At 33.9% G+C, this 12,537-nt stretch overlaps 1 protein-coding gene across 1 annotated transcript; it reads right to left on the reverse strand.

Moving 5' to 3' along the window:
- Positions 1 to 1,377: 1,377 nt before the first annotated feature.
- LOC120215228 (chaperone protein dnaJ 15-like) lies at positions 1,378 to 10,772 on the reverse strand. Its single transcript, XM_039212952.1, has 12 exons — positions 10,611 to 10,772; positions 10,237 to 10,432; positions 9,418 to 9,541; positions 7,560 to 7,639; positions 7,353 to 7,464; positions 7,168 to 7,272; positions 6,910 to 6,960; positions 2,769 to 2,858; positions 2,562 to 2,670; positions 2,321 to 2,469; positions 2,150 to 2,203; positions 1,378 to 1,807 (listed from the first exon to the last, which is right to left on the reverse strand). The coding sequence occupies exons 2-12, from the start codon at positions 10,347 to 10,349 to the stop codon at positions 1,586 to 1,588; spliced, it is 1,209 nt and encodes a 402-aa protein (XP_039068883.1). The 5' UTR covers positions 10,350 to 10,432; positions 10,611 to 10,772; the 3' UTR covers positions 1,378 to 1,585.
- Between the last annotated feature and the right edge of the window lie 1,765 nt (positions 10,773 to 12,537).

Raw genomic sequence — 12,537 nt, forward strand, 5'->3', positions numbered from 1 at the left:
ATCCATGCATGCATATATTGAGTGCATTAATGGCGATAATTAGATGATATTCTACCTATTTATGGATCACATAAATATAGTGAAGGATTGGTGTCCCAGCTGAACACCTAGCAACATGTTTCACATTAGATAAAACTCATGGAACTTAGGGTAAACACATATTTTTTTAATAGTTCAAGTTATTACAAGGTAGCAATATCTATTTAGAATTACTTTGTAAATGTCATTGTTCGAACTCAGGATCTATAAGGAAATCAATATTTACTTTTATTACTGAAACTACTTGATTAGTTCGATCTTAACATATATATATATATATATATAATGGACCCATGTGTTTACGTGTTGATGGTGGATAATAATTGTTTAGCGTGATTGACGCTGAAACCTATATTTCTTTATGTAATTTTCTTGCTTTGACAATGCCAAGATCTATCCGAATCTTACTAACTACGAAAAAGAGAGGTTTTCGGGTTTCTTCTAAATTCTATTCTCATAAATAATTATCCTCCCACTTCCAAGAAGAGAATAATTGATGTGGTACTATTAACATGAACACAATTTGTATTATATTATGCAGAAGCTCTTACCGAGTGTTAGTGTTGGTCTCAACCAGGGACGGGGTTGTTTTATGAGTGCGAGCCACAGTGGGCCCTCGATACTTTTTGGGAATGATTTCTCGAGCCAATTTCTCACAGAAAGTATATTGAACTTGGGAATTGATAAAATTAAAAACCGCTCATTAATCGTAAAAGGGAAACAATACAGGTTAACAGTAGATTAAAGACTAGAACAGCCATAGTCACAGGCTCACAGCCTCTGTGGAAGAGATTGTTCAACGTTTGATCTTGTTTAGTCGTATATTTCTTAAAGAAAAAGGAAGAAAACAAAAATACATTAACCATAAACTTCTACGGTCGTGAAAATGACTACTTTGCCTTGTTCCGATAAGAACTAGTTTATATTACAAGTAAAAATGAAAATCCAGAAGATTTAGGTCTATTCGTTCTAAACTAAACCCGTATGCTAGTTATTGCAGAGATTCTAAACTAGCTTATTTCACCAAAACACATTGAATCATTTCATTTGTAATAGCATTTGGTCTATTCATAACCAGAATCCTCACCCGTAAAATAGAAAAATTCGAACACCTCTGCAACGAAAATCTCAGAGGTTATAGGTACTCAAACTATTTCCTTTGCTTTTATTCACTTTTTTTATTATTATTAACAACTATGGAGAAACACATACACAGACAGACCAACTCTAAAAGCATCAATCAAGCATAACGTAATTAATCTTAGAGCAAACCAACCGGCAAAATTGCATGAAAAAACAAATCTATGATAACTATAAACGTTGAGTTTAAGACTGAAATGAAGTATCAAAGGAGAGCTCACTTGATCAAATAAGCAAAAACAGGAATTAAAAGTTACAGCCATATAGTCATACATTGACATGATCTTTACTCTAAAACTGACTCACTCAAAAACCATGGTGGATCAGAAAGATAGGAAATGAATTGAATAAATAGTACAAAGCAAGCTGGAGAGCGGTGGCAAATATTTCTAACCTGAATCCCATTTCAACTAAGCTTTTTATCTGATCCCTTCAGATTCAGATTAAACCATTTCTTTTTGCTTGATTTATCCTTCCCGTCCGAGTTTCCATCTTCCAATGGACTCTCAGCCTCACCAGGAACTTTGCTAGTGCTTCCATTACTTAATTTAACACCAACACTGTTGGGTGTTTTTGTTACAGTAAATGAAGCATGGATGCTATCACGGTGTTTCAGCAGCTCATCTACCTGTGTTATGGATGCCAAAACATGGAGTCAAACCATCAATATATTTACACAATAATGATGCGAATCTAAGCAAAATTACTCTCGGAAAGACCAAGAAACTCATCCTTTTCTATAGCCATTTATCAAAATATTAGAAGGAATATGTATTTTCAGGCTGGTGCACTAAATATGCATAAATATAGAAAAGGCATATCCTTACGCTTATAAGAAAGCCATTTGCCAAATTTAAAGGACTTCGTAAATCCAGGGAAAAAACTAGTATGACAAGAAGATAAGAACAGATAAAAAAGAAAAATTAAAAAATAAAACTAAAAATACAGAGAACAAGGTTTTGAAACATACGGACTGCTTTTCTTGACTGTATCGGTTGGTAACTTCTTGATAGCGTGCCAATGCCTACAAAATATCCCACCATAAGATCAAAATGTGTACAAACCGTACTTATGACAAACTTGAAATAGCACAATACTATTTTTCAGCAAAATAGAAAAAAGAACATAGTTGGATTAATACTTTTCTATATTCTGTTTCAAATTGGCGCAACTCATTTCTCTTGCTTAAAATCTGAGCTTCAATATCCTTAAGCTTCTCAGTGGTATCCTCAAAAGACTTTGCACAAAGTGCCTCAATTGTGTAAGAAGCAGTCTTGAAAAAATTATCTCCTAAGAAAATATAGCCAAACCAGTCAACTAAAAACAGAAATACTCCTAAACATACTTCAAACAAAATTAACAGACAACAAAAATGCTCCAACCATAAACAGCAAATATATGTGTGCCAGCTTTTAGTTCTGAAACCTCACAAGGTTGAAGACCTTCCAACCTTTTAAAGAAAGCAGATTCAGGGTCTTTAGCTATTGCTAACTGCATAATACATGAATATATCACCACCTCTTACTACAACAAGTCAAACAAAGACCAGAGAATAGGAAGATAAAAGTAAGAAATGAAAACTCACACACCGCATTTAGAGTCAAATCCATTCTGTATACTTGAAAATGCAAAAAATACATGCCAGCAGATGTCACCTTCCCTGTCTTCTCACTGTCTTCCTGGACACAGGACAGTGAAATCATAAATAGAAAAGTAAAAAATGTATGAATAACGCCCAATTACTTTAGAAATATAACTACAAGTAACAAAATATCCTTGCTTTACCACAAGAGCTTTTCTCTGCAAAACCACTGAACCATTAGTAACACGTGCTTTCATATAACCATAGAGCTAGTATAACAACTGTGTCAAAAACAATGGCAATCTGATAGAAAATGACAAAGGCAAAATTGAAATCTCAAGCTTAAAAAAGATAAACTATAATACTGCGTATGATATGTACAAAATAGAACTAAAGAATAGCAGCTTATTCAGATAACTTTTTACATCTAGAATACCACTGGAATAGATAGAAATAGTGGCATATGCACATAATAGAAATAGGCATATAAAAGTAACAGAAAGTAATTCTAAAAGTCAACTCTAATGCCTCATTTGGTGACATAAGTATTAACACAAGGAAAAGCTTAATTAATACATGAGTATTAAAATAGTTTGCCATAACATAAAGTAAAATTAGTACAACTCTAAACTTGAAATTAGAAAGAGTACAAACTCAAAGTAAAAAATAAGACCTCTTTGAAATAATTAAAATAGTCTCCTTCTCTTTGTTCCAACTAAGTCATGTGAGTGACAAAATTACCAAGTGAAATTAGTTTTTTGCTAACTCCTGTACTAAACATGAGGAAAAAAATAACAGTCCTATCAACCATCAACCATAGCATAAATGCAACACATTCCAATCTAGAGTCTTCTACTTGGATTGTACTTATGTTTAAGGGATGGATCATTTGTTCATTCATAATTATTATATGAACTAGAAACTAGATACAAGCAACTATAATAGGAATAGCCATGCTTCTCGAAATACCCTTGACGGTGTCAGATACTCAGATTCTTTTGACTGTCAACGGGCAACCTAGCGGCTAGTACATGACATGTCAAACTAAATACTTCTAGCATGCTTTACAGAAAATAAAAAAAAAATCAGAGAAGAGCTTTTCTGAAAGAATAAGGGTTTTCCTTTTTCGTTTGTACTTTATGAAAAAAGAATCATCACCAAATCCTGCCTTGTAGTTAATAACATAACCATTTCAATATTTTCTTCCAAAAGCAACCGCACATTTAATGTTTATCTGCTAAACAACTGGAGGACAGAATGCAAATAAAAATAAAGGTTTATACTTTATAGCACCCAAAAAAATAAAGGTTTCTGGTCTACAACTGAATTTGAAGAAGAGCAAATTGTTTGGGGTTAATGTTAATGAGGGGGAACTGCTGGAATGGGCTACTTCTATTGGATGTTCAATTGGAAGATTTCCTTCCGAATATCTAGGGCTTCCCCTTGGGGCTACTAGAAATTCTGCAGCTATTTGGGAACCAGTCATTAATAATTTTTTTAACAAGCTAACCGGGTGGAGGGTTGCATCTCTTTCTTTAGCAGGGAGGCTAGTGTTAATCAAGGCGGTTCTTTGTTCGCTTCCTACATATTATCTTTCCATATTTAAAATTCCAGCTTCGGTTCTAAAAACCCTTAACTCTATCATGTCAATTTCCTATGGGGAGGGGGAACTGGCATTAGAAAAATCTACTGGGTTAGCTGGTCCAATGTTAGCAAGCCGAAGAGTGAAGGGGGCTTAGGAGTTCTTAATCTCAACTTGATGAATAGAGCGCTTTTAGGGAAATGGACTTAGAGGTTTGCCAATGATAGGGACGCAGTTTGGAGGGAAGTTGTTTTGTGCCAAATATAGACTCGATTCTTCAGTTTTAACTCTTGACAGTAAGGTACCTCCTAAAGTATCCTGGATTTGGAGATCATTGCTTAATAATTATTTTAAAGAAGACTTCTTTGGCACTAAATTTAGAAGCATGTGTAGTTTTCATGTTGGTGATGGTAAAAATATTCGGTTTTGGCAAGATATTTGGGCTGTGGATCATCCACTTGTTGTCATTTTCCCAAGACTATTTACTATTTCCTTAAATCAGTTTGGGAAATTATCTGAATTCGGTGAGTATATCTCTTCCGTTTGGACTTGGGATGTTAAATTTAGAAGAACTCTTCATGACTGGGAACTTGAACAATGGTCTAACTTGCTGGCTATCATTTCGAATTTTTCGCTCTCTTCGGATTTTCCTGATCGTGTGCTTTGGAAAGGGACTGGAGATGGGGTTTTTACTGTTAGATCAACTGTTAATCTATGTTCATCGGAGACTTTGGGATTGGATGAGGTACTTTTCTGGAAGAAGTTTATTTGGAGAGGCCTTCTGCCTCCAAGAGTAGAGTGTTTTCTTTGGCAGATCGCTCATGGGAAGCTGGCTGTTAGGACTGAACTTGTCAAAAGAGGTGTTCAGGGAATTGAAGATGTATTATGTCCCCTATGCAAGATGTCGGATGAGTCTCCCTCTCATTTGTTTTTCTGTTGTTCGGTGGTGTGGTCCCTTTGGAATAAGTTTTTAAGTTATTGGAGGATTTGTTCTGTTTTACCAGCGGATGCTAAAAGTTTCTTTCTAGCTTGGGATGGATTAAAGTCAAACTCTTTGATGTGGCCTTTTATTCCAGGGGTCATTATTTGGACCACTTGGAAAATGAGGAATTTCGTGGTGTTTGAAGGGGGAAAGTTTGATAAGGCAGAATTCTTCTTTTTAGCTAGATTTAGGCTTGCTTCTTGGTTCTTAGCAAAGTATAAAGAAGTTCCTATCCCTAAGGACTCACTCATTTCCGATCCTTCTCTTGGGTACTTAGTTTCTATACACTCGAGTAAAATTACTTCCTCTTTGCCTTGGTCTCCTCCTCCGTTAGGTTTTGTTAAATTAAATGTCGATGCTGCCACTACATGGGATTGGAAGAAAAGCGGACTAGGAGGTGTTTTAAAAGATTCATCAGGTTCTACTATAGCCTATTTCAAGGAAACTGTTGGTCCGGGACCTCCTACGTTGATGGAGTTAAAGTCTATTCTTATGGGGTTGTCTTTCTTTGCATCCCATCGAGAGAGGATCAAGGACCGTCTGATTATAGAGAGTGATAGTAAGGTCGTTGTGGATTGGATAAAGGGGGTTGAATTATGTCCTGTTGTATATGCCTTCTTGATTAAAGATATTGTTCATAGGCTTAAGGCCTTTGAAGGTGTTGTTAGATGGGTTAATAGGACAACCAATTTAGAGGCTGATGCCTTAGCTAAAGAAGGCATAGGCTGAGTTAGTTAAGTTGTTGATGGTTGTTTAGAGTTGTTTCTTCTTTTTCTGTGTTTTGTTAGGGGGTTACTATTGTTGTTTTCGCTGTTTCTGTGTTTTTAGTTTGGATGTTTTATGGGTGTTTTCAGCTTATTTGGTTCTGTTGGGGTGTTTTCTTGGTTGTATTTTGTGTGTATCTTATGTAATTTTCTGTTTCAATAAAATCCTAAGGCACTCTTTTCCTCCTTCCGCTGATTAAGGAGCTTCCCTACAAGCTCCATTAATCAAGAAGGGGGTTTTTAATGAGGTCTGAAATTCTTTTAAAAAAAATGCCGAGAAAATAGAATCACCGTGCTAGGAGATTAAACTTTCCAGAGATAGTTCACAACGGATAGGGAGGGGACAAAAAATAGGGAGACCGTGTAACAATGAAAAAGGTATATAAACATTAACAAGTTGACTTCAGGACCACTAATTTTAAGTTCCACAAATTTCATTGTGACCAAAAATCAAAAATGTTCGAGAAATACACAATCAAAACTTACCATGATCTTGCATTGTTACCATGGGAAATAGGGCAATAGCTAGTAATTTTCTAAGAAATCAATAGTAAGGTTTCCACAAGCATTCTGACAGACATCAAAAGTTTCAATATGGCTATAGATATTTTCTTTTTGTTTCTGTCACTTAAAGTTCCAATTCTCATATTATTAGAAAGATATAGCATAAACAATCACATAACAAATAAATAAATAAGTGAAACAAAATCTGCATGGATTACCTTGGAAATTAACACTTAAAATTTAACATGTACTACAAAAGTTACAAGCAAATCATACAAATTGGAAAGGACAACAATCAAAGACAAGTGCATAGTACCTGTAGGGCCAAACCGTAGCCACCATTGACGTCTTGTTCAAAATAAAGTAACTGGAATTTTTACATTAATAAAACAGTCAGTTACTATATACATCTGATATAGTGCCACATAGAAGAGATGCATACCCATGAGCAATGGTCATGCACACAAAAGCACACAGAAAGAGAGAAGTGACGAGATAGGGGACACAGAAACACTTCAGTCCTTTTGAAAGAACATAAGACCATTCAAATAATAATAATTTACAGATTAGATACCTTGAATTTGCTTTGTGCGGATGAAGTTACCCTGACAACAATCCCAGCCTCAGCTTGTTCATCACTTATTGTTACACCAAAGAAATGGGCACATTGCTTTTCTACCTGCAGCAAAATGCATGAGAATTTGTGGAAGTGTAGGAAAGAAAATGGTAAATCAGCTAGAAAAACAAAAAAGAAAACACCTTTCCACTAATTGATGTTCCAATAGGAAGGGGTCTAACTGTGACGGTTCCATTTAGAGCTTCTTCAAGAACATTAGCTGAGATTGTAGTCTTAATGGGGACACCAAGCTTGCTAAAACATTTAAGCAGGGTAAAAGAAAGAATAAGTGACTTAGAAAAAAAAAGTAAATGCAGCATAAAAGTTACAATATTTAATGGATGTCTCGCCTGAATAATGCCGCAAACATTGTATTAACAGTTCCTAGATTGGATAAATCAATCTCCATATCCATCGAATCTTCAACAGCCTTGTAAAGTTGTTGAGAAAAGAGAAAAATATTTAGGTTTTGGCTTGTCATCACAAAAGGAATAGAAGGCAGAAACTATGAACAAAAAGAAAATAAATAGAGTTGGAGGGAAAAAGTAAATATTAAGTTAAAAATATCGTCAAGTAAATTTAAGAACTAAGATAGAGCCTTCAATTATAAATGCAGATAGATTCTTAAACCTCTAGTCAGTGGCAAAAGGTTGCACATCAATATCTAATAGATTTAGACAGAACAGAAGCAGAGCAGCAACAAATACCAAGCAGCATGGGAATAAGAGGTGGTGATGTGACACAAGATAGCAAATGTAGGTTATAATGCAGACTAGTGTTGCAAGTAGATAATCTGAAGTAAGAAGAGAATGAGATCCTAAAGAAAATTTGAAAATGATGGTTTTCTTGTTTCCATGGGTAAAATAAAACTAGAGGGAAGTTCAAAAGAAAATGAAATCCAATATCCTTAGTAGTGATCTGAGGAGATATTATAGTAATATAGTCTATGGAGGGTAGATTTCCATCAATACAATCTCCATGGCATGTCTCAATCAATGAATCAAAGGAAGAATATTAATACCTCTCTCTGTGCATGTATGTGCGAGAGAGAAAAAGATATGGTGGATATGAAAACATTAAAATTGACCACCCAAAGTAAAAAAAAAAACAAATTTTATGGACAGGATGTTGAGACCAGTTAAGGTTATATAAAAAATGTTGTTAAGGTTTGCAACTAGATGCAACACCTTAGCACCAAACAACAAAAGCACCTCAGACCTCAGACACTTGCACGGGACAAAAGGAAATCATGCATGTTGGCCAACCAAAAAAAAGCATGTAAGATATACTAGACTGCTTTTCAAAGTTTTTTTATCATAAAGTTTTTTTATCATAAGTATATATCTTAAAACTTATTATTATTATTATTATATATATATATAGACACATGCAAATATATGACACATATTGCACCTTACTATACTCAAGCAAGTTGTTTTCTTGGCCTTGCACTTTAAGCAATATAGTGGTTCAAGCACCTAGAGTGCGCCTTGTGCTCTTGACAATACTAGGCTAAATTTGGAATGTTTTATACATGTTCTTCACATTGGGTACCAAGACTCTTTAATAGCCAATTACTTCATGCCAAAGTAAGTAAGAAAAAATTCAATGAGTACCCAGGCCACAACAAAATGTCAGAGATAACTTCCTCTAACTATTTGCTTCTGTAGAGAGTGTTTTCTAAGGTTTTGGGTTTAGCAAACCTACTTTAAACCTAATAATAGAGGGAATCAGAGGCAAAATATATCCTAGATAGTGTTAATACGAACATTTCACTTTTACGAATTGAATCCAGCATTTCATAATAGTCAACTACACATACTATGAGGAAAATCTTTTCTTCTTCGAAGAATCAATAGTTCATTTCTACATGAATTTGTAACTCTAATTTTACAACGGTAAAATAAAACCAATGTTCTCATAGAACTTTTTTCTAGTCATAGATACATTTTTATTCTGAATTGAAAATCATCAGTAAAGTCTAAATTTAGAGAAATTGCACCATTCTCTTAGAATGAAACTCTTTGTATCTCAACAAGAAAGTGAGACTCAAATAAAGAAAAAATGAACCTTGAAAGAAATGTTGTGATGCTTAGTTCTGTACAATATACAAATATATATATATATTTTTTTTGATAGGAATATACAAATATATATATATATATATAAAGAAAAACTGGACAATAAAAGGAAAGGAAAGGAAAGCACCTCAAAACCTGCAGTGTCATATTGTCTTCTCTTTTCTGGGTCAGATAAAATGCTGTAAGAATATGCAACTTCCTTAAAACGCTCAGAAGCCTCAGGATTGCTGGTATTCTTGTCAGGATGGTACCTGCCAAAAGGAAAAAAAAAGCAAATAAAAGGAAATTCTGGTAAAAATCAAGCCAAACATGTAAGCATTTGATTGGAATATCTAACTTAATAACTCATTCATAGTTCTTGTAGGTTAACGCTACAGATCTATCATTTATAAATGGATAAGAATACGACAGCAATCACATTTGTAATATTACATCCACATTCTAATTCTATTAATTGGTTTTAGTTTATTAACAGCTGTATGGAAACAATCGTTATAATGTCAGTGGTGCATGTATGAAATCTTTGCACAATAAGTTACAGATCACAGGAAGCACTCAACTTGCAAATGAAAACAAAAATAAATGCCCACTATACTTAATTAGAAAAGGAAATGGGACAGTCGAAGAAAGATTTCTGGAAGCTTAGCAACACACATTTGTTCCTTTAACAATCTGGCTCGACTACATTTTCATTGTCAGCTATTCTACTACATAACCCACTAGGAAAGAGACATCCTACAAATATAAGAACTCTTCATAGAAGTTTCCAATTAAAATCTCGATCATTTCCCCGACAAAATGTTGCAAAATTTCCCCCAATAAACCGTTAGCCTCCTTGAGCCATGATATAGTTTGCAATTAAACTTAAATGCGAAATTTTGAAATCGTCAACTTCCTATTAGCACAAAATTACTCTTATATTAAAGCGACAAAAAAATCCCCTTACTTAAGAGCTAGTTTTCTATAGGCAGTTTTAATCTCCTGATCAGTGGAATCCCTCGCAACGCACAAAACATCATAAGGGTCACGACGGATAGCTGGAGCCGATGGCCCTTCCATCTCCTTTGAACTCAACGCTTCTGTGTTTTTTTCCTCTGTTATCTAAAGCTCCCTTCTGATATGCCTAAATTACAGGAGTAAATCTACAAATTCAAAAAAACGTAAAAAAGAGAAGGCAACAAAAGATCAAAAGTTTTCAAAGACGAAAAAGAAAAAGAATTACACGGAATTCAACGCTGTATTGGATCTCTCCATCTCTCTCTAGAGAAAAGGAAAGGCAAACAAATATTTTAAAACTGATAAAGTGAAGATCCAACTTACAGAATAATCTAAATTGCAAAATGAATGAGCTAGGGTTTTCAAATTTTCAAATTTATAGAAGGCCAGAGCTGAAGACAGTGAGATGACCTAAGAAATGCTGGATTCTCTCTTTTATCTGATTGGGAGAGTTTGAGCCAGCACCACAGTGCACGCTTCGTCGAGTCCTGACTTGGGTCTAACAAATAGAAAACCAAGAGGTCATAAAGCAAAACTAAAAATTATATTTTAAAAAAGGGTTAATATTATTATACATGCTCAAACTATACGCTGAATTTTAAATTAGTCCTAAACCTCAAAACGATATAATTGAATCTTCGAAAAGAAATTATCATACTCGGGTTCCTTTTTTAAACCAAAGGTTACTGATAAGTCTATATTAACTCTTAAATTTTAAAAATATTTGAATTCTATCTAAATTTTAATTTTTTATTAAGTTGGAGTAAGTACAAGGTAATATCGTATCTTAAGGAATAACAAAAATTCTTTTACTACAGAAATCGTTAGATTCGTGCTAAAAAAATTTAAATTTCAAATTTTAAATATTCAAATTAAAACTTCCTCATCTAAAGTTTAATTTAAAAAGGGTAAATTATATATTTACTCATTAAATTTTACTCTCTTTTATTTCACTCATTGTACTTTTAATTTTTTTCAATTTAATCATTGAACTTTATACATTGAGTTTTTTTGTCTCTTAGCCGTTAAATTTCTAACGGTATTATGATGTGACAGTCAACACCAAAACGACGTAATTTTGAATCTTATAAAAAATTAAATTTAGACTAAAATGACGTAGTTTTAATATAAATAAAAAATTATTTTTCTTTTTCCTTCATTTTCTACTCTTTCCTTATTTTTTCTTTCTTTTCACCCCTTCTCTCTTCGTTTCTCTTCTTAACCTCAATTAGCCCAAATTTCGACCATCACACCAACCGCTATTATGACCACTATCGACAACCTTCGTCGGAAATCAAACGCCAATATACTACCCTAGCTCCTATTCACTACACAACAATAGAAGGTGAAGATTTCGAGCACCTTCTAGGCCCCATTTTACATGCATATTGCATTCTTAATACTCTTACTATAATATATACATGAAACCAACACCAAAAGAAGGATCGATGATAGCAATAAAATAAGTTGGTGCCAAAAAAGTTACCTCCATAACACGTCTGTAATTGCTCACTTCCCAATATGTCACTCTAGTAGTGTAGGTACATATCAGGAGTAACATATTCATACCTACAGAATATATGTATGTACTTTATTTTAAATGCTTAGAAAATATATAAGGGAAATGAACTAGGCTAGCTTAATTAACAGATTAATGAAGATTCAACAAAACAACCAACGGAAAAAAGATCACTCCTACCAGTATCTCGTGACTTCTCCGTTGATGTTTGATCCAAATATGATAACATTTCTTGCATACATATGCCTCCCAATGTGTGTGTTGCGGAAGACGGCTATTGGATAGAGCAAAATCGCAACTAATAATTTGAGAAAATAAAAATAAAGATAAAAAAGACACTGATTTTACGTGTAAAACCCCTAAATAATATAGGGTAAAAACCACGGACAACGGTAGAATAATTTCACTATGAGAAAATAGGAATTACAACTTCTCTCGATCTAACAAGGAGAAAACAATGATAATTCTCTCTTGATAAAAAGGAGAAAACAACTCTCAAGAAAACTCTCTAAATTCTCTAGTATTGGAGAAAGTTAAAATGATTTGGGATGATTTTGAAGCTAAATGAGCTAGGGTATTTATAGTTGAAGCTTAAGGACTAATCTTATAAATATCCTAAAAGTAAAGTGACTAAATTGGGTATTTTACCCTTGCACATTTTCAACAATTACAACTCATTTTTTGACTCCACCATTCGGTTCATTAATGCACCACCAAAAGCCACCGAAAGTG

Source organism: Hibiscus syriacus, unplaced genomic scaffold, assembly GCF_006381635.1.
Source record: "Hibiscus syriacus cultivar Baekdansim isolate YM2019G1 unplaced genomic scaffold, ASM638163v2 tig00110114_pilon, whole genome shotgun sequence".
Lineage (NCBI taxonomy): Eukaryota > Viridiplantae > Streptophyta > Magnoliopsida > Malvales > Malvaceae > Hibiscus > Hibiscus syriacus.